General features: G+C 42.6%; 1 protein-coding gene across 2 annotated transcripts in view; it reads right to left on the bottom strand.

Moving 5' to 3' along the window:
- Window positions 1-18,958, bottom strand: part of UBR1 (ubiquitin protein ligase E3 component n-recognin 1) — a 144,322-nt gene that overhangs the window by 100,206 nt on the left and 25,158 nt on the right. For both annotated transcript variants that reach the window (XM_067557899.1, XM_067557900.1), the window contains exons 7-15: window positions 11,487-11,549; window positions 10,883-11,006; window positions 10,019-10,123; window positions 8,788-8,876; window positions 7,053-7,151; window positions 5,461-5,618; window positions 3,842-3,941; window positions 3,440-3,568; window positions 2,065-2,245 (exon numbers count right to left, since the gene is read on the bottom strand). In XM_067557899.1, coding sequence (XP_067414000.1) covers window positions 2,065-2,245; window positions 3,440-3,568; window positions 3,842-3,941; window positions 5,461-5,618; window positions 7,053-7,151; window positions 8,788-8,876; window positions 10,019-10,123; window positions 10,883-11,006; window positions 11,487-11,549 — 1,048 coding nt within the window. The remainder of the gene's footprint in view (window positions 1-2,064; window positions 2,246-3,439; window positions 3,569-3,841; window positions 3,942-5,460; window positions 5,619-7,052; window positions 7,152-8,787; window positions 8,877-10,018; window positions 10,124-10,882; window positions 11,007-11,486; window positions 11,550-18,958) is intronic.

The raw sequence follows: 18,958 nt of genomic DNA, 5'->3' as shown, positions 1-18,958 counted from the left end.
TAGAAAGAAGTATATTAGTAAAGGCTAAGTCCAAAGAATGCCATGGTGATAATGGCAGACTGGGGGAAGCAACATGGATGTTTTAGATTTCCACTGGTTTTTACATGATCATATGCACCTAGGATAGCTTCCCTACTACCTCTCTCCAGAGCAGCACCCAGCCATTCCTTTATTTTCAGGGTGGATATAGCTACTGTAATCTACCACTTCAAGACCAGCCTACTGCAATATGCTCTACATAGGCCTGTATTTTAAATCTATTTGGAAAATGAAATGAATGCAAAATGCAAAAAGCACTTATTTGTTATGCTCAGATCCCATGACTAACCATGATACCGGTCTCAAGGATCTGTACTGTCTACCTATTAGTTTCCAAGAAGAGTTTAACAAAAGGTGTTGGTTTTGACCTACAAAGCCCTAAATAAGGACATAAGAACGGCGATACTGGGTCATGCCAATGGTCCATATAGCCCAATATCCTATCTTCTGACAATGGCCAATGCCAGGTGTTTCAGAGGCAATGAACAGAACAAGCAAATATCGAGTGATCCATCCCATCGTCCACTTCCAGCTTCTGATTTGGGACTAGCTGACTTGAAAGATTGCCTCTTGTTCCTCCATGACATACTGCTACAATTGGGACTATGGAAGTGCTAGTGTGAGAGTCTCCTCAGTTTAGAAGGAAACTGCTGGCATGGCATTCCCATTGCAGTTCATGTTTTCTCCCCAAATGTATATGGAAGGTGAAGAAAACTCTCTTTTTTATTGTTTACACTGGCTGGGTTTTTGTGTGTGCCAAGACTGACCACTGGTCTGTTCCTGCTGTTTTTGTCTTTGTTATGGATTAAATTTTTAACTTCAGGTCAGGGCACCTAAGTCCCTAAGCAGACTTTCTTTTGAGCTTGTGTGTTCATATTAAAGTTAATATTTCTGATTTGTTAACTCTTCAAAACCATCGAAAACCATTCTATTTCTCCCCCACCACATACCCCAAAAGACTCAGTGTCACAGCAACCTTATAGACAAGAAGGCTCCCTGATAAAAGATGGTGCTGCAGAACACAGAAAGTTAGCCCCTCCTTCTTTCTACAGGTGATAAGCAAGCTGCACTCGCTCACTCTGCAATTTGAAACTCAGGATGATGGGGACCAGATCATTCCTCTAAAAAAGTTCAAATCTGATTTTCCTAATACAGTAAAATTTGAAAATCATTTCTGTGGCAGGCAGCCGACTCCCCCTTAGCGGGTCTCACGCTCTGGTGGCTTGTAGTGGGTCAGGGCGTCTTCAGTCACCCTGTCTTCCCCGAGGAGGGGGTAGGGACCCGGGCCCACCCACTCCTCCGGGTCCCAGCCCAGGGGCCCTATGAGAAGCAGCTATGTGCTGCTGGCACCATACTCCCAACTGCACTTCTCTTCCCCTGGGCTAGTTTTCCCCCTCCTTCTGGCTTCTTGAGCCTGGTACCTTCCTCCACAGAATCTCTGCACTTTGGTCTGTTCCTCCTCGCAACTCAGCACTTCAACACACAGCACAGCACTTCTACTCCTCCCAGCTCGTGCCCTGTCTGTTTGGGGCGGAGGGTTTTTATGGAGCACCTGGCTGGTCCCTAATTGCCCCCAGCTGCTCCTAATTGCCCCCCTAATGACCCTCAGCTAAACTGCAGGGAACAGAGCCCCGAGCATTCTGAGGCTTATATATCTGCCTTCAATCACTTTCCTACAGCCTTCTGCCTTCGCTATATCACATTTCCTATGTAGTGAGTTTTTCCCCTCTCTGAAATATATACTATAGTCACATGATTTACTGAATATACTTATTCTGATGCTATAAAAACATTAACTTGGGTAACAATTTCCAGTGAGACCACTTTTAATCTGTAAGCTCAATATAAAGCAATTGCTATTTTAACACATTTTAGACTACTGTTCCAAATTTAGAATATAAATACACACATTTTTGGACAATGCCAGAGATTAAACAACATACCTGAAGGATGAGAAAGTGGAGATGGAAGATGAAGCTCAAATTACAAAAAGCAGTTAAAAAAGTAAAGCATGTTGACTCTCACCTGCAAGAGTCCTGGACAGTGGCAGGTGTATGCTGACAGGATCTACTGACACTCTGTAGCGTTTGCTTTCCAGAGTGTGGCCACATAGCTGAAGCACTGTCTTCTCCCGTGAATGGCTACTTGTGCTGCACCTCATCACAGCTGTATGACACTCTTTGTAAGCCTGCAGCAACAGGTCTTCCTACAATTGAGAAGATGTTTATGTGGTTCATTAAACAAAACCCACACACAAATACACTGCTCATCCACCTGCCATTTGTTTTTATGGTTTAATGAGGTCACTAAAAATCCATGACAATTATTTCCTTATTTCTTAAAACAGATCCATATATTAGTTTACACGTAGAAGTCTATGGAAAATAGAGTTTTGCCCATGTTTGAACCTATATATTTGGTTTTGAACTTATATCATCATTGAATATACCATATTATAGTTTGAACCTATATATCAATCATTAATATTTACTTGCATAAAAATTAGAACTGGTCAAAGATTTTCAACCAAAAAACTCCCCCTCCCATGCTCTGGAAAATGTGCTTTCATCAAAATTTTCCAAGGAAAAATGTGAGTTTCTAGAAGATCTTTTTAATTTGACTGGAAAATTTGAAATGAAAAAATTTCATTTCAAAGCCACAATTCAAAATAAAAAATGTCCATTTTGTTTTGACTTAAAATCTTATATGACTTTGATTTTTGAAAACAGAAAAATTGGGACTTTCCAATTTTCGGATTCCTCCCTCTCCCTTTAATTTTTCATCCCCTTCCTTCCCCACACCTCTAAATAAATTCAGACAAATAGCAATGGGCCCTTATGTACTACATCTTTCCACATACTCCAGTAGACTATTTCCAAACTCCAATATTTGCAAACATGTCCGACCCAATGTGTTATGTTTTAACTTGAAGTGAATTGTTTTAGTCGAGTTATAAACCCATGAGATGACAATGGAAATGCTTAACAGACTTCACTAGGATGTGTTTAATATCAGGTACATAGAGATGATTATATACTAGTGTCTAAATACAACTGTGTTCCCTATCTAGGTTCTTTTACCATACCCACTGTGGTATCAGATCATATTACTACCCAGAAGAGGAATGAGACTTTTTTGCAGAAACTCAAAGTCTCCAGAGGCCTGAAATTTCCTTTCAAAGTAATAAACAAGAAGTTTGGTAGCCATGTCGTATGTATTTCATAGAAGAACAAACTGCAGACTATCAACAAAAAAATCTGTTCGTGGGTTAGTTTTTTATAAAGGTGAACTATAAGGTTCTGTATTGTACAACAGTGCAGCTTTTCAGAAAAGCTTCCAGTTCACTAAACAATATACTCAACAGACACATGCCTAAGACCCACAAACAGTCTTTCCTTACATCAGAGGCACACCACTCTTGGAACATCAGAAGTATGTTCTTCAGCTGCATCTGGATAGCAATGGCGGCTTCCCAGTCTGGGTCCACCTCAATATGTTGACCAATCTGTCTCTGTATCTCCTCCATCCCCTGCAATGAAGAGCCCCATAGAATATTCACCAAGATAAGTAATCAAAAGCTTAATTAACAGAAAATCCCATAAACAGAAGGGAAAATGTAGGCTGTTCACAGATGGCTGAAACAGGTATGGTGTTACAATCTACCCCCACCCACTTGTGATCTCAGTTTTGTGCCTGAAACATGCAGAACGTTACCATAGAGAGTACCATGTGAACAGATGACAGAAATATCCTAATATCTTTGGAATGGCACATTAGAAAAACATTATTAAATGTACTCTACCTGCATGCAAGTCAGAATCCTCAGGAAAGACCGGAACCCTTCCAAAAACTGTACCCTCAGTCTGTCTGTCCACTCTGTAGGCTTACTGATTAAGATATACCTGTCCCAAAGAATGATATTTCTCATAGTTCAGGATTTTCTTTCGCCCATATTGATAACCAGAATGTTTTCAAATTCATTAGATTAAGTCATCATCATCATCATCACCACCACGTCACACCACCATCCTTGATCACAAAAAGGAAGGCTTTGGGGGTTGCACATCCAAGCAGCCAAAATAAAATTACAGTATATGTTAGGGAACCACCACTGTCTGAATTTAGGAAACTTTGACCTCATTCGTTAAGCAACCGTATCAGTATAAAAGAACTAGCATAATGGCCACTCTTCATTCTGCTATTTTAGACTGTATCCTGAATTAAGTTATTTACACTAAGAGCCATACTGGGTTAAAACTATCACTGCAGTCACTACAAGAACTTCAGTAAGAAACCAGATCCAACAGTCAAATCACTCAAAGAGAGTAATCCCAGTAATTTTAAGGCAAATTGGATTGGGCCTTGAAGGGAAATGTGTAACAAGGTTTGTGGTAAGTGCAACTTCTTTTTTTTTTAAATGGTGGGTTGATTTTTTTTTCTCCCCTAGAGAGAGGAGGTTGTATTGTAGAGAAGAATCCTGCACTAGCAGGGACATGGGCTTAACGTAACAGGCCATTTCTATTATTCATTGCTGGTATATATATCACCACATATGTAATCTAGGATGACGAGTATGCTAGAATAGTTGATAGTCTGATAAATCCAGTGTTTCTTGGAAATTCTCATTGCTTTACGTAAAAGAAAAGGATTTTAGAGAACTTCTTGACTGATTTTCAATTCACGTTTCTTGCCTTTGTAAAGAACAGTTACTGACCTTTTGTAACTGTTGTTCTTTACGATGTGTTGTTCATGTCCATTCCATGTCAGGTGTGTCTACTTTCATCATTCTAACTGATGATATCAATCTATTTCTGAACACAGTACACTGTTTCCAAAATAAACTGTGATGGCTGCCTACAATTGGGATCATGGGCATGAATATGCAAACAGTATTCAATGAGACTTAAATAACTAAAATCTCTTTGCTTATTTATCAAATTACACTATTTTTAGTTTACATAATTCATAACCTAAACATACGTAGCAGAATCTTGAAGCATATATTAGTATCTGTTGTAACCAAAATTTTCTGAACAAATGATGTTAAGAATGACCTGCCAAAGAAAGGTCACAAAATTCTAACGACTATCGAACTACGTATTGAACATCTCCATAGCCAGAAGAGGTGTGGAATTAAATACATTAACAATTTAAAACTAATCCACCACCACTATGTATCACTAATCCTCAATTAGCCTTAACCCCTCCCTCAACATGCACTTATGCTGGCATTATTACAGCCACCATGAAACACAAGAGGAACCAGATTAAAGGATGTGTGTCCACTGGGTTTGTTACAGTACTGCATTGTTTTGCAGTTTCTTTTGCTACTTTAAACTATTTGGGATCTACCTGAAAGCAAGGTAACAACAAGGAAGTCTGTGGAAGATTTTCATACTCCCTCCGCAAATGTACACTTACTTGAGGTCACATATGACAGCATACACCCGGCCCAATTTGTCCTGGCTGTAACCCTGGAAGTTGAACTTGTCATTTTTGTCCAGGTACTCTGGCAGCACTTCTAGTAGTGTCTCTGTGATGACGGTAATTACATTTTGCTCTTCAATAAGATGCCGTGCCTGTATGGGAAATGGTGTTTCAATAACAATCTGCCGGGCTGCAAGCATAGGCAGACTCTCTCTGCTCCTATTAATTCATAATTTGGAACATCATTTGGATGTTCTCACCATGACACCATAATACAGCTTGTATACATATAAAGCAGCTTGTAGTTTGACAAACCTCCTCTAGCATGGTGTGTCAGCTGAGCCATACTTGCAGTAAAGAGGATGATGTCTAAAAACAAGACTGAGCCTGCTTTATGCTACTGTAATAGCAGTAATGCCACGCAGGAGGACTCTAATGGCCCCATCACCTGAAAAATGGGTGGCTGTGGGCTGGAAGAGTGTGGCCAGAGCAGGAGGGAAGTGTGCCAGTTGAGTGGCTCCTACCAACGCTCCTGCAGGTAAGTTAAAGCTAGTGAGAGCTAAAGCTCATATAAACCTTGAAGGAAAGGTGTGATCCCACAACACTGACTGTCCTACGCCAGGGTGAATTCCCCCTCCTGCACAGGTATAATCCCTCCTTGTTCCAGCTCTGCTGAATCTGGCTCATTTTCTGTATGCTGGTATTTTTATGTAGTGACTGACTTGTAAGGCAAAACCGTAAAGGAAAGAATGTGTTTGTGTCTTTTGTTTATGGATGTATAAACTGGCATGAAAGTTTCACACACACACACCCTCCTCATGGTTTTTACTTTAGAAATGTTACAAACATCAAATCTTGTCTTCCCCTTTTTTTGCTAGAGGAATAGAAAACTAGAGTGGGAGCTCTCTCATTCTTCTATTGAAAAAGAACAGGATGCTGATTCTTTTCACCTAGAGAGTCTCTAAGTATTTGGCCAGAGTCCAAGTTACACAGGTATCTAGAACATTTGTTAACAATCTGAACAAAAATGACTCTTCTGAATTGATCATGCTTCACTTCCTTAATAGCTGCATGACAACCAATAAGTCCCCAGACAGCTATAAAGTCTTTCTTGAAAGACAAAGCAGATGAGATCTGAATTTCTGTATGTAAAAACCAACCATGAACCCTACCTTTGAAACACATACCCCTCCCATCTTTTAGGGCTTCTATGTGTACACACGTACACACACACACGTACACACACACACGTACACACACACACGTACACACACCCTGCAGGAAAAAGATAATCTTGCCATTTAACATGAAAAGGTAATTTTGAGCAGCAGACTAACAAAAATTTAACTGATGTATAGAATGACCTTTTGCACAACTCCATTTACTTGCATTCCTTCTCTTTTTTGTGATGAATTTTCATACAAACTTCAGACAAAAAACACAACTATTTACCCTTTTATCTTAGCAAAACTCTAAATATCCTTTTTGCTTTGGCCACAAATGCATGAAACACCCTACAAATATGGTATTGTGATAAACCACCCCAAGGTCATGATAGATTTACTGAGGTAGCTGGTCATACATACCAGAGTGGGTACAGTGAACATCTGAACTGAAAGTGCAGTCACTGAGATACTTCTATCATGGTCATCACTGATGTATTCTTTTTGCAATGGCTTGTAATACTGTGAAAAGGAGAATGTTGGGAAAAATGATTAACAGCTAAAGCTAAATCAAAGCAAAACATTTTAATTTTCACTTGAAAGAAACACTATTAAAACAGATGCCTTTATCACTCCAACAGCTCCAAATCAACATGCATGAACTGTACAAAACCCCTGATCTAGCAGAGCCCTTAATGTGGTTAACTTTATACATAAGGTAGTACCAACAACTTTTCTTTAAATTAAGCACATGCTTAACTATTTTGCTGGATGGAACCTAATTCCTTTATCTCTCACACTGCCATCCTTCTTCAATGAGAAAAACCACCCACCCACCCACAGTCTTTGCAAGAACAATAAAATAGGTCTTTATCCCCTACACAGAATAGAATATGTACTGTTCTGTTAAAGAGTTGCCACCAAAAGCTCTATAGATTCAGCAGCATAATTCTTTTCCTCTTTGGAATGGGCATGTAAGGGAGTGTCATTCACATTTTTGGCTAGTAATAAGTGGATTGTCTCTCATAACAAAGAAAAATATGTTTTACTAGTCTTTACATTGCATCCATTTCTCAAATATTGCATCATCTTTTTAAAAAAAAAAAAATCAGATAGTTTTCCAGTGTACTCACTGTTTCAATGGTAACAGACATCTAGCAGCATGTATTAAATGTATTTATACTGTGCTCATCACTGTGGCAGGTTAGCATCTACACTTACACATCTAATGTGGGGACTGAGTCAGTGATCTTGACATCTCATACTCTTTTGGCTGAGCTAGGAGCGTTTTTAATGTGCTCCATGTTGTAAGTTCATTAGTTTACAATCAAGACAATTCTCAGTATTTCTAAAATTCACCCCAGAATGGCAAGTTATGGCTTTTATCCTCCATTCCATTAGGTTGCGGCTGAACTTGCACCCCCTTTTAGATTAGAGGAAGATGTTGGTTCTCTGGGCCAAATTGCCTAGGCACCCCCCTCAACCAGTGAATACAGCTTACAAGTTATTTGTATGTTTTGTTTTATGTTGTATACTATTTATATTCTTAAATGGATACAGTTCTGCTTTTCAGACACTGAAGCAACTTCTTTCAAGGCTGGAGCATAAAGAGCAGTTCCTCTTTGGAGCCAGTATCCACAGAACTTTACTGCTACAGTGTGATAAGGATTACATTATACACGTGTCTCGGTAAGGTTTTGTCAAGCATTATTTACAATCCTGTATTTCAGATGGACAGCATCTACACTGAATTTCTGTACAAACTGCAAGTTACCTTAAAACTGATATCCGTACTGATGTGAAAAAAATACTTTCTGCAATTAAGCCAGTGAATGTGCAAAATACTATTAAAAGATGTAGCTTTACTATAAACAGGTGGTTTTATGGGGGTTATCAAGTCAACGTATATTTAAAGAGGGCATAAACACCCATGTATATACTCTAGGAGTAACCATTCCACTTTCTCAAAAATCTCTTCCTCTATATTTTTTAAAAAGTTAAAATACCATGGACATGGAAGCACAAAAGAGAAGAGTTTGGAAATGAATATCAGTTTCAAATTTCATCCATAATTTTTACTCTCCAGTTTTTCGCTGGTGAGATCACTGGTTTAAAATTTATAACTACAACATATAAGAAAATATGGACAGCTGATTACCTTCACAAATTCGATAGCAAAAAGTTTTTTGTACTCCATTTCCATGAAAAAACTGCTGAAGATAAGTTCATGAAGAATCTTCCTTGCCCCTGTGAAGATAATAAAATTTGCTTTACTCTTATTGTACTAACACTATTTTTTGGTTTTTGTGCAGGAATCAAACAGATGAAAAGAAAAGGAAATTCCAAGTCATTAGAAGTACTGAGAAAGTTATGTATATACACACATAAAATCAACCCCTTGGCAAGTGGCCTATTATTCATTTTAACAATGTTCATTAGGTATCTGCTTCAGAACTCTGGTAAATACAGCAATCGACTTCTTCAACATGGCTCTGTTTTCCCCACCCTTTTGGGACCCACTGAGCTCAATTTCTTTTTAGCTTTCATCTCTGCACCTTGGCTTTCAAGGACCTGTCTACATTCTTGTACCAATTACATTACATAGGTTTAAAAACAGAAATAAACTAACATACTATGAGCATCCACAATACGGGAGTACAACTACTTTAGTTTCTAAATAGATAGTGAAATCAGCATAAAAACTGTATGCACACAAGCCCCTAAAACCAGATTTTTTTAGATCAGCAAAGTCATGTGTGTTACCCATAAACAGTGAGGCTAAGAAAGCTTAACAGCTCCTCTGTATTTAGTTTGGAAACAGGAGGAACCTTCTAGTTCTGCAGGATTTGCTTCTCCATTTGTGACAGTTTCGGATAGTCTTGCTCTGGGCTCTTAAATCCTAGTTTACACCATCAGTTATACCACTCTCTTCTCAGACACTTTCTACTCTAGTTATTTTGTACTGAATATTCTACCACTTTCAGTAATGAAGGTGCATCTTCCTTTTGTCCTTTATTTATCTACTGTAGCTACATATATAAACAATACTATTTATGTCACTGTAGTTGAAAGGTTATCAGACCTTCCATTTCATAGCATTTTACATTTGAAAAAGAGCAACTTTTCATAGTCAAGTTACATTCTCAGAACAGATCCTCCACAATACACAAATTTGGAAGGAAAGTATATGAGGCAGACACATACCAAAAACATCAATCATATTCTCAAACGTCAGCTGCCCTAGAATTAAGAACTACATCAAAAGAGGTAACTTATACAACCATGACTTCAACTTCAGGGCAATTATTTATGTAATATATGAAAGTGGATTGCCACTTCAGTTCAGAGTAATTTACACACACACACACACACCCACCCACCCACCCTACCTTTATGAAGCTTTGCATCCCAAAGCATCAACGTGCTGATAAGGCAGGGCTTTTCAGAGTCAGCTTCTTCAAGGCATATTTGACAAAAGATTTGGCGGAAGTCACCTAAAGAGACAAATACATCAATTTATGTAATGTCACTGAACAATCAAGGGGTCCTCCCAACAAAATGCAAGTCTGTTTAAGAGAGAATTTCATACAGAAGTTACTTCTTGATTCTGATCTTAAAAACAAGATCATAGATCACCTACTAACGTTAACGTTTCTACACAAGTGTGATCTCAGCATACTTGTTGCTCTGCAGAATAACCCCACTAATTTCCACAGAGTAGATTTAGCTAATAATGAGAGAAATTCAGAGGTTTTGGAGGACTGACATTTCACTAGGAAGGGGGTCAAGGCAGCCCTGCATAGCAAATTTTACACCAGATCTCAACTCAGGTGGGCAGGCCATGTTGGGATGTGACTTGATCCCTTCCAGCCCTTACACCGGGTACTCACATAAAGTTGGATTACATAGGCTTTGTGTAAGATTCCAAAATGTCATCTTATATTTCTTTAAAGCTCTTGATAAACAAATTATTTGCAGAAGTGTTTTTTAGGGTGAATGTATGATAGCCTTTTTTCGAAAGACAGAAAAGCATTGGTGAAAGAGGAGAAGTGAGTTATTTAATTAGGAAATGAGCCCTTACATTAGAAGTTTCTTATGTGCAGTGCAATTTTGCAATCATGAAGCAAAAACTTTGGTGATTTGATTCAATTTAATAAGGACTACTCATGTATCGCTAACTAAGGGACATTTTTTGAGGGAACCTCTTGCTAAATGGCAGCCCATTACAGGAACAAAGTAAATTATATACTTACTTGAATAGCTCATAAGTTTGTTCAACCAGGAACCAAGGCGCAACGCAAATTTCTGATGAGCCATAACATCAGCATGCAGAACCTCCACATGAAGCGGTCGTTGGGAGACATTCTCAGAGTGCCTCTACAAGTCAGGTAAAAATAAGAAAACAAAGCTTGAGAATTTCTGGGCCTTTTTTCCTTCATCTTCTTAACCCATTCATGATCCCTCCTCTCATTTAAGCAAAATTTTGCTACAGACACCTAAACATCAACTGATTCCTGATTTAGGATAGTGTTGAACAAGTGTATCTAATTTGACCAAACATGGTGGGATAAATTCAATCTCAAGGAGTTTAAAGAAAAATTATATAAAATTCTGCATTTATTAATTTATAAAGATTACATAACAAAAATAAGGATAGTCAAGGTTAGGGAGGTAGTATCTTTTACTGGACCAAATTCTGTTGGTGAAACAGACAAGCTTTCGAGCTTATACAGAGCCTCTCTAATATCCTGGGACCAATATAGTTATAGCACCATTGCAATTAACAAAAATAAATTAATACAAATTTGCTGTTCTTTGTATTTTTTTAAGTGAGGAATAAAGAGTTTAGGAAGTTACCTTGATCTCTTCTTTTGCTTCCTGACAGGATACATAAGTTCCCTCTTTAACAGCCCTACGACCCTGTTTAAATAATAAAGAATCAAATAAGAGATGAATTAACAAAGTATTGAAAAAGACAACAATTTAAAATTAAATTTAAAAAAAATGACATTTCAGACAGGTCTCTGATAGATGACGTTCATCAAAAATAAGCAGTCAATACAAGGTGTGGGGTTGAAATAGGCATCTGAATGCCAGTTAATTTTATCTATAAATTACTAAACAAGAACAATCCAAATAATCAAAACTGATAACTCGAAGAAACAAAAATTAAATAGATGGAATTAAATAATTGTTTCTCATGCAACTAGTTCAGGGAAACCAGAAATCAAATCATGAAATGATTGATACAGGCTGTTAATGAACTATGTTAGGGGATGTCTATTTTTAGTTGCAGGGGCTCTTTTAACACACCAAGTGATGCCTCAAAAATCAACATTTTCTTCAAAACAAAAGAAATACTTAAGTAACGAAAATAAAATACCAATTGATTGATTTTTTGTGTAAGTATATAAAATGACAAGAGAAGACTAATATACAATTTAATCAGCAATTAATAGACAAATGAGTTAAGCGTATAAAATAAAAGGAAAATGAGTATTGTAACATTAATACTTAAAATCAACTTCTAATTACTTATGTAATTCTATAACATAAGAGAAAAATCACAACAAAAATTGATTCGATATTGTAAAACTGCTAACGCAGAAGTATAAAACTCAAAGCCATGAGAATCAACAACCATATTATTCAGTCACCTACTCAAGGCATTAAACGTATCAATGGGTATCTGGGCTTCTCTACATGAACAATTAAATCACAGCAAGCTGGGGTGTGAATCTACTGTGAGCAAGGTCTAACTGTTCCTGTGCACCCTGTTGATTTGCATTAACAGTTTGTTAGAATACTGTGAGCTGCATTCCAATGAACTGTTAACACAGGAGGTTATCATTGGACCACCACCGGCTTGGTGTGGTCTGATTGTTCCTTTAGACAAGCCTTAAGTCTCCTATTGAGACAGACTACTGATTAAGCATCATTAACATTTCAATAAATACATTAAGTAAAAGGACATCAAATAATTAAGGTAAATTCAATGAAAATAAATTAGATTACAAAACTATTTAAAAAGTCTCTTAAAGAAAAATAATAACTGGTAAAATACATATGAAACTATATTTGAGAATAATGCCAATTTAAACAAGATTAGTAAAACAACTAGTAATTCTTCTCAACTCTATCCTAAGGAACCATAATTCTAGGACTAAACAAAGGATTTAAAGAAATAAATTCAAGGTCATATGATAATTACAGCTCAAGGTTAATCAGTGTTCAGACACAACTGTCTAGCTGGAAATTGTTCAACACCACATACCAAAGCAGGGTATGTATTAATCATCCAAATAAGGAGCAGGTAAGATTAGCTCTCTTTTGGTTGAATTAATAGGCTACAGCTTGGAAATGGTGAAAGATAGTAAGAGAGTCTAAGCAAGTAGTGTGTGAGGTAGCAGTTTGAATTCTACACAAGGTAAACAGTTTAGAAAAGTTTAGAAAGACATGGGACTCCAAAAACAGAAATCCCAGTAATAAAAGGGAGATTTTAATTAACCCCATATTGACTGGGAACATGTCACCTCATGACAGGATGCAGAGATAAGATTTCTAGATGCCATTAATGACTGCTTCTTGGAGCAGTTAGTCCTGGAACCCACAGGGGAGAGCCAATTCCTGATTTAGTCCTAAATCAAAGGATCTGGTAAAAGAGGTGAATATAGCTTAACCGCTCAGTAATAGCGAACATAATATAATTAAATTTAACTTCCTTGTAGGGGGGGAAATACCAAAGAAACCCAGTGCAGTAGCATTTAACTTCAAAAAAGGGGAACTACCCAAAAATGAGGACGCAAGATAAATGGAAGTTTAAAAGTAGTCACAGGAGTGAAATGCATGCAAGTTGCATGGAAATTATTTTAAAACACCATAACAGAGGCTAAAAAAAAAATGTGTATCCCAAATAAAAAACAGTAAGAGGATCAAAAAAATCCCACCATGACTAAACAAAGTAAAAGAGGTGGTTAGAGGCAAAAAGGTATCCTAAGTAAAATACTACTAAGAAAAATAAAAAGTAGCTGTAGGCAGGCGCTGGGTCTTCCCCCGAGTCTAGACCCAAGGAAGGACTACAGTGATCAAGCTGGACCGAAACAGGCCCAGCAGACAAGTCTGCCTGGCAACAGAAGGGCTGGGCTGTGATAGGACCGCCCGGCCAGCCCAATCAGCGACAGTGGGGTGGAGCCCCTACAGGAAGGGGCAGTATAAAAGCCAGGCCTCAGAGCTCAGTCTGGGAGAGACTGCTGCCAGAGGCAGACATGCTGCCTTGCCGGCTGAGGCCTAAGCCAGAGTGGAGCCAAGCTGATACCAGGGAAGCTCGCCTCCCAGAGCAGAGACTCAGACCATCCCCGGACCTGGAGACTGGGTAGGGCCTTCACGTAGCTGGACCAGGCCACCTGGCTCCGGTGCCGGGACCTGGCCACAAGGGCCCAGCGACTTGCCTGAGCCACCCGACCCCCAGGACTAGACCAAGACCCCTGAACAACCTGGATGGGAGATTTTCCCTCCTCCCCCCCGAGGCTGGATGGGACCTGGAGGAACTGCCTGACGCTGAGCCCCAGAGACAGGACAGGACCTGGACAAGCTGCCTGAGGCCAAGCCATTCCCCAAGCCCTGTGACCTAGAGGAGCTGCCCCTCGCAGAGGAGCTCCCCGCCTTACCACCTGTGGACGAGGAGGAACTGGCAGATCTACCCCGGACCGAGTACCTCAGCAACCCCAAGGACCCTGATGAGCCAGGTACCTGGGGTACAGGGAGGAAGTGGCCCAGGGACAGCCATAATCAGTGGCTGGGACAATGGCAAGCCCCATCAGCATGTTGCAGCGGGAGCCCCACCGATTGAGTGGCAACGCCTTTGCCACTACTAGGGCCCTGGGCTGGGACGCAGTGGAGACAGGTGGGCCTGTGTCTCCCTCCCCACCTTTCCTAGCCACCCGGGGACAGCCTCATCATCCCCACTGCTCGCCCGCCCCGCCTAAGGGCCGGAGCCATTAACTATTTGCTCGCCCGCCCTGCTTGAGGGCCGGGGGCAATATACTGCTTGCTCGCCCGCCCTGCCTGAGGGCCGGACTACGACACATACGGAGATGCTATTCCCCATTTAGGAAGGTGCTGTGGCCTTCCCTGGAGTCTGGACCCAAGGAAGGGCCGCAGCGACCGGGCCGGATCAGACGGCCCTCCAACAGTAGTAACATTTACACTTGACTTGCCATAGTTTAATTATAATTAAGCAGGCCAAAAAAGAATTTGAAGAGCAACCAGCAAAAGACTGCTTTGAGCAGGGGGTTGGACTAGATGACCTCCTGAGGTCCCTTCCAACTCTAATATTCTATGATTCTAAGACACAAACTAGCAGCAATTAAAAAAAAAAAAAAAAAAAGTCAGAAGCAGGAAGTCTCTAAACAGTCAGCGGGGACACAGTATGGTCAAAACGCTAAAGGAGCGCTTCAGGAAGACAAGGCCATAGTGGTGAACTAAATGAATTCTATGCATCAGACTTCACTGCAGAGTACATGAGGGAGATTCCCACACCTGGCCCATTCTTTTTAAATGGGAGCTAAAGGAACTCTCCTAGATTGAGAACAGCAGCCAAGGTTTTGGAACAAACGAATATATTAAACAGTAATAAATCACTAGGACCAGATGGTATTCATCCAAAAGTTCTAAAGGAACTCAAATATGAAATTGTATAACATTAGCTGTGGTTTGTAACCTATCACTTAAATTAGCTTCTGTACCAGATGACTGATAGCCAATGTAACGCCATTTAAAAAAAAAAAGAGAGGCTCCAGAAACAATCTTAGGTTTATGGGCTGTAAATGCTAACTTCAGTACTAGGCAAATTGGCTGCAGCCACAGTAGAGAACAGAATTATCAGACACAGAGATGAACATAATATGTTGGGAAAGAGTCAACATGGCTTTTGTAAAGGAAAATCATGCCTCACCAATCTATTAAAATTCTTTGATGGAGTCAACAAGCATATGAATAAGGGTGATCCAGAGGATATAGTGTACTTGGACTTTCTGAAAGCCTTTGACAAGGTCTGTCATCAAAGGCTCTTAAGCAAACTAAGCAGTAAAGGGATAAGAGGGTGCCAGCCTGAGGAGGGGTGGTGGCCAGGCCCTAGAAGGAGAAACTGCTCCGTCCCATCACAGGCAGCCAGGGCCTACTCCCAGCTCCTCCTCCCCTGCACTGGATGCAAGGAGGGAGCTGCTAGGACTAGAGCCTGTCATCACATACACACACCCTGCCATCACCACAGCAGGGGGAGAACAGGAAACAGGCCCGCAGACATCACACTCAACCCTGCGGGGCGCTGCCCATCCTGTTGATGCCCACGCTGCTGCTGCTTCTGCCGCTAAGGGGAGGGTAGTGGGACATAGGCCCACAGACACCCCCTCCCCATGGGTTGCTGCCACTGATTGGGGGGGGGGGGGAGGGGGAGAGCAGGACAGAAGCCCACAGACCTCCCCCTGTGGGTCGCTGCCTCTGTCGTGGGGAGGAGGAAGTGGGGGAGAGCGGGACACGGGCCCGCAGACAGTGCTCCTGCGGGGCGCTGGGGGTGGAGGGGGTGCGCCACCGTTAGTATAGCCCCAGGCACCGGAGACCCACAGTACGCCACTGGTGTTCAGGGAGCACATGTGCCTGAGTGAGCGTGTCAGCACACTGTCTCTGAGAACTCACCTTCCTGAACACCTGTTCAAACAGCAGAGGCTTGTGCACAGATAGGTGCACCCCCGGACCACAACCCAGCTCAGTGGAGACCAGATACATGACCAGGAAGAGGGAGTCACCCCAACATCAGACAACTTCACCTCCACCTCTCCCAGCTCAGGTTCATCAATGGCTCTTATCCAAGATGGTGATAGATGCAACCCCATGCTCTGGGTGTCCCTAAACCTCTGACTGCCAGAAGCTGGGACTGGACGACAAGGAATGGTTCACTTGATAAAACAGGGTTACTTACCAGTAACTGTTCTTCGAAATGTGTTGCTCATATCCATTCCAATATAGGTGAGTGTACGCCACCATGCACTGGTTCCCAGAACTTTTTTCCCCTTAGCAGACCCCACAGGGTTGGCTTAGGCGACCCCTGGAGTACCGCGCTCATGCCGCGGTATATGAGGCACAGCCAACCCTACAGGCTCTCTGTCCCTTCTTTCTGCCGACTCCAACAGCGGGGATGGAGGGTGGTTGTGGAATGGACATGAGCAACACATCACGAAGAACAACAGTTACTGGTAAGCAACTCTGTTTTCTACTTTGAGTGATTGCTCATATCCATTCCAATATAGGTGATTAAAAAGCCATACGTTGGAGGTGGTAGGAGTTACCGGTGAGCTGCTCTCATCAGCACGGCTCTGCCGAATCCCACGACCTCTCTCGCCTACTGCATGATGGCGTAGTGGGACGTGAAGGTGTGTACAGACGACCAGGTAGTGGCTTTGCAGATGTCCTGTAGGGGCACCTTCTCCAGGAAGGCCGCAGATGAGGCCTGGACTCTGGTTGAATGCGCTGAAACAGCCCCTGGAAGCGGTACATTCGCCTGCTCGTAGCAGCACTTGATGCAGGCAGTGATCCATGCAGAGATGCGCTGAGTGGAGACAGGTGAGCCTTTCATCTGGCCCGCCACTACAACGAACAGCTGCGTCGACTTCCGGAATGACTTAGTCCTATCCATGTAGTAGGCCAGGGCCCGCCTGACATCCAGCGAGTGCCATCTCCGCTCCTCCTCCGACCCATGTGGTTTTGGAAAAAACATGCGGAGGAAGATATCTTGGTTATAGTGTAACTGGGAGACCACCTTAGGCAGGAAGGCTGGATGGGGTCTCAACTGCACTTTATCCTTGTAAAACACTGTGTAGGGGGGCTCCGAAGCCAAAGCTCTAATCTCGGAAACCCTCCTAGCCGAGGTAATGGCCACCAAGAAGGCTACCTTCCACGATAGAACGAGCAGCGGGCATGTAGCTATAGGCTCGAAGAGGGGTCCCATTAGTCTGGAGAGGACCAGGTTTAGACCCCAGGGAGGCACCGGGCCCCAATGAACTGCAGTGCCCCGGTGGAGCATACCTTCCATCCGAATAAATCTAATTTGTCTTTTTTTTTGGGGTGGTGCCTGAGCCACCCTGCCTGTCCCTCTGGTTGGCCGCATCCATCACCAGGGTCCGCAGGGATGGGTGGGTAAACAAAAACTCAAACCCCTCTACCGGGACAAAGTATTTTTTCTCGGCGCCCTTGGATGTGGGTGCAGCCGAGGCAGGGATTTTCCACAGGGCCTTGGCCAGCTTAAGGACGCTGTTGTGTACGGGTAGAGCCACCCTTGATGGTCCTGCTGAGCCAACAACACTGAAGAGGGAGTCGTCCTCCTCTGACAGTTTCTTAAGCTCTAAGTTAAGGTTAGAGGCCACCCTTTTCAGGAGCTCTTGGTGAGCCCTGAAGTCTGGTAGGGGCGCCCTGTGGTCTCTAGCAGCCACCCCATCTGGAGAGGAGGAGGATTGTTGAGGGGGCCCTGCGGAGGGTCCCTCCTCTGGGTCTGATTCCTCCTATGAGGAATGGCCCTTAGCCTGTTGGCGGGGGGGGGTGGGAGGGCCCCCACTGGCTGCGCTAATGAGGATGGGACTGACAGTTCCTTGTCCCATCTGTGCCCCCCTGGCAGTGGCCTTATTGGGACCCATGGGACCTTGCGGCCACCCTGGTGCCGACATCAGTACCAGCTGCGGAGCGTCCTGCAGGCGTTGACTACCCTTGTCTTTCCGGGACCCGGAGTCGCTGGACCAGTGCTGATGATCCCTTTTCCAGTTTTTACTGCCCCTAGCCGGGGACCGGCCTCTAGATGACCCCGACGAGATGGAAGAGCATTGGTGCCACAGCGAGGATGCACACCCCAACGAGCTGGACAATGATGCCCTCCACACGTTTCGGGGACCAGGAACGGTGCCATCCGTGGCGTCTCTATGCTGAGCCCGACTCCAAAGACCGAGATCTGCAACGGATCGAAGTGGCCAGGTCTTTCGGTGCCCGGCTCCGTGCCGAAAATCGGGTCTAGTGCCACGCCAGCCAAGGGCTCGGTGCCAGGGTGCGGAAGCGAGAGCTGCGTCCACTGTGCGAGGCAGTCTTAGATCGGTGCCACCTCGAGCACGATGCCTCTGCTGCCGGGGACCGTCCTTGGTGCCACGGGGAGGATGAGCTTGATGAGTCCGACTCGGAGCTGCAAAGGGAGCTGCCACATTCTACCCTCTGTGGCAGTCTGGTGGGAGACTTCTCCCCTGACAGGGGTCTCGACCATCCGCCAGTGGCACCCAGCGCAGGTTTACCCTGGG

This window comes from Emydura macquarii, unplaced genomic scaffold (assembly GCF_026122565.2).
Source record: "Emydura macquarii macquarii isolate MOO-44397 ecotype Brisbane River unplaced genomic scaffold, CSIRO-AGI_Emac_v2 contig_1876, whole genome shotgun sequence".
NCBI classification, from domain to species: Eukaryota; Metazoa; Chordata; order Testudines; family Chelidae; genus Emydura; species Emydura macquarii.
Note: the sequence above shows the minus strand (reverse complement) of the source record. Positions and strands in the feature narration are given on the sequence as shown.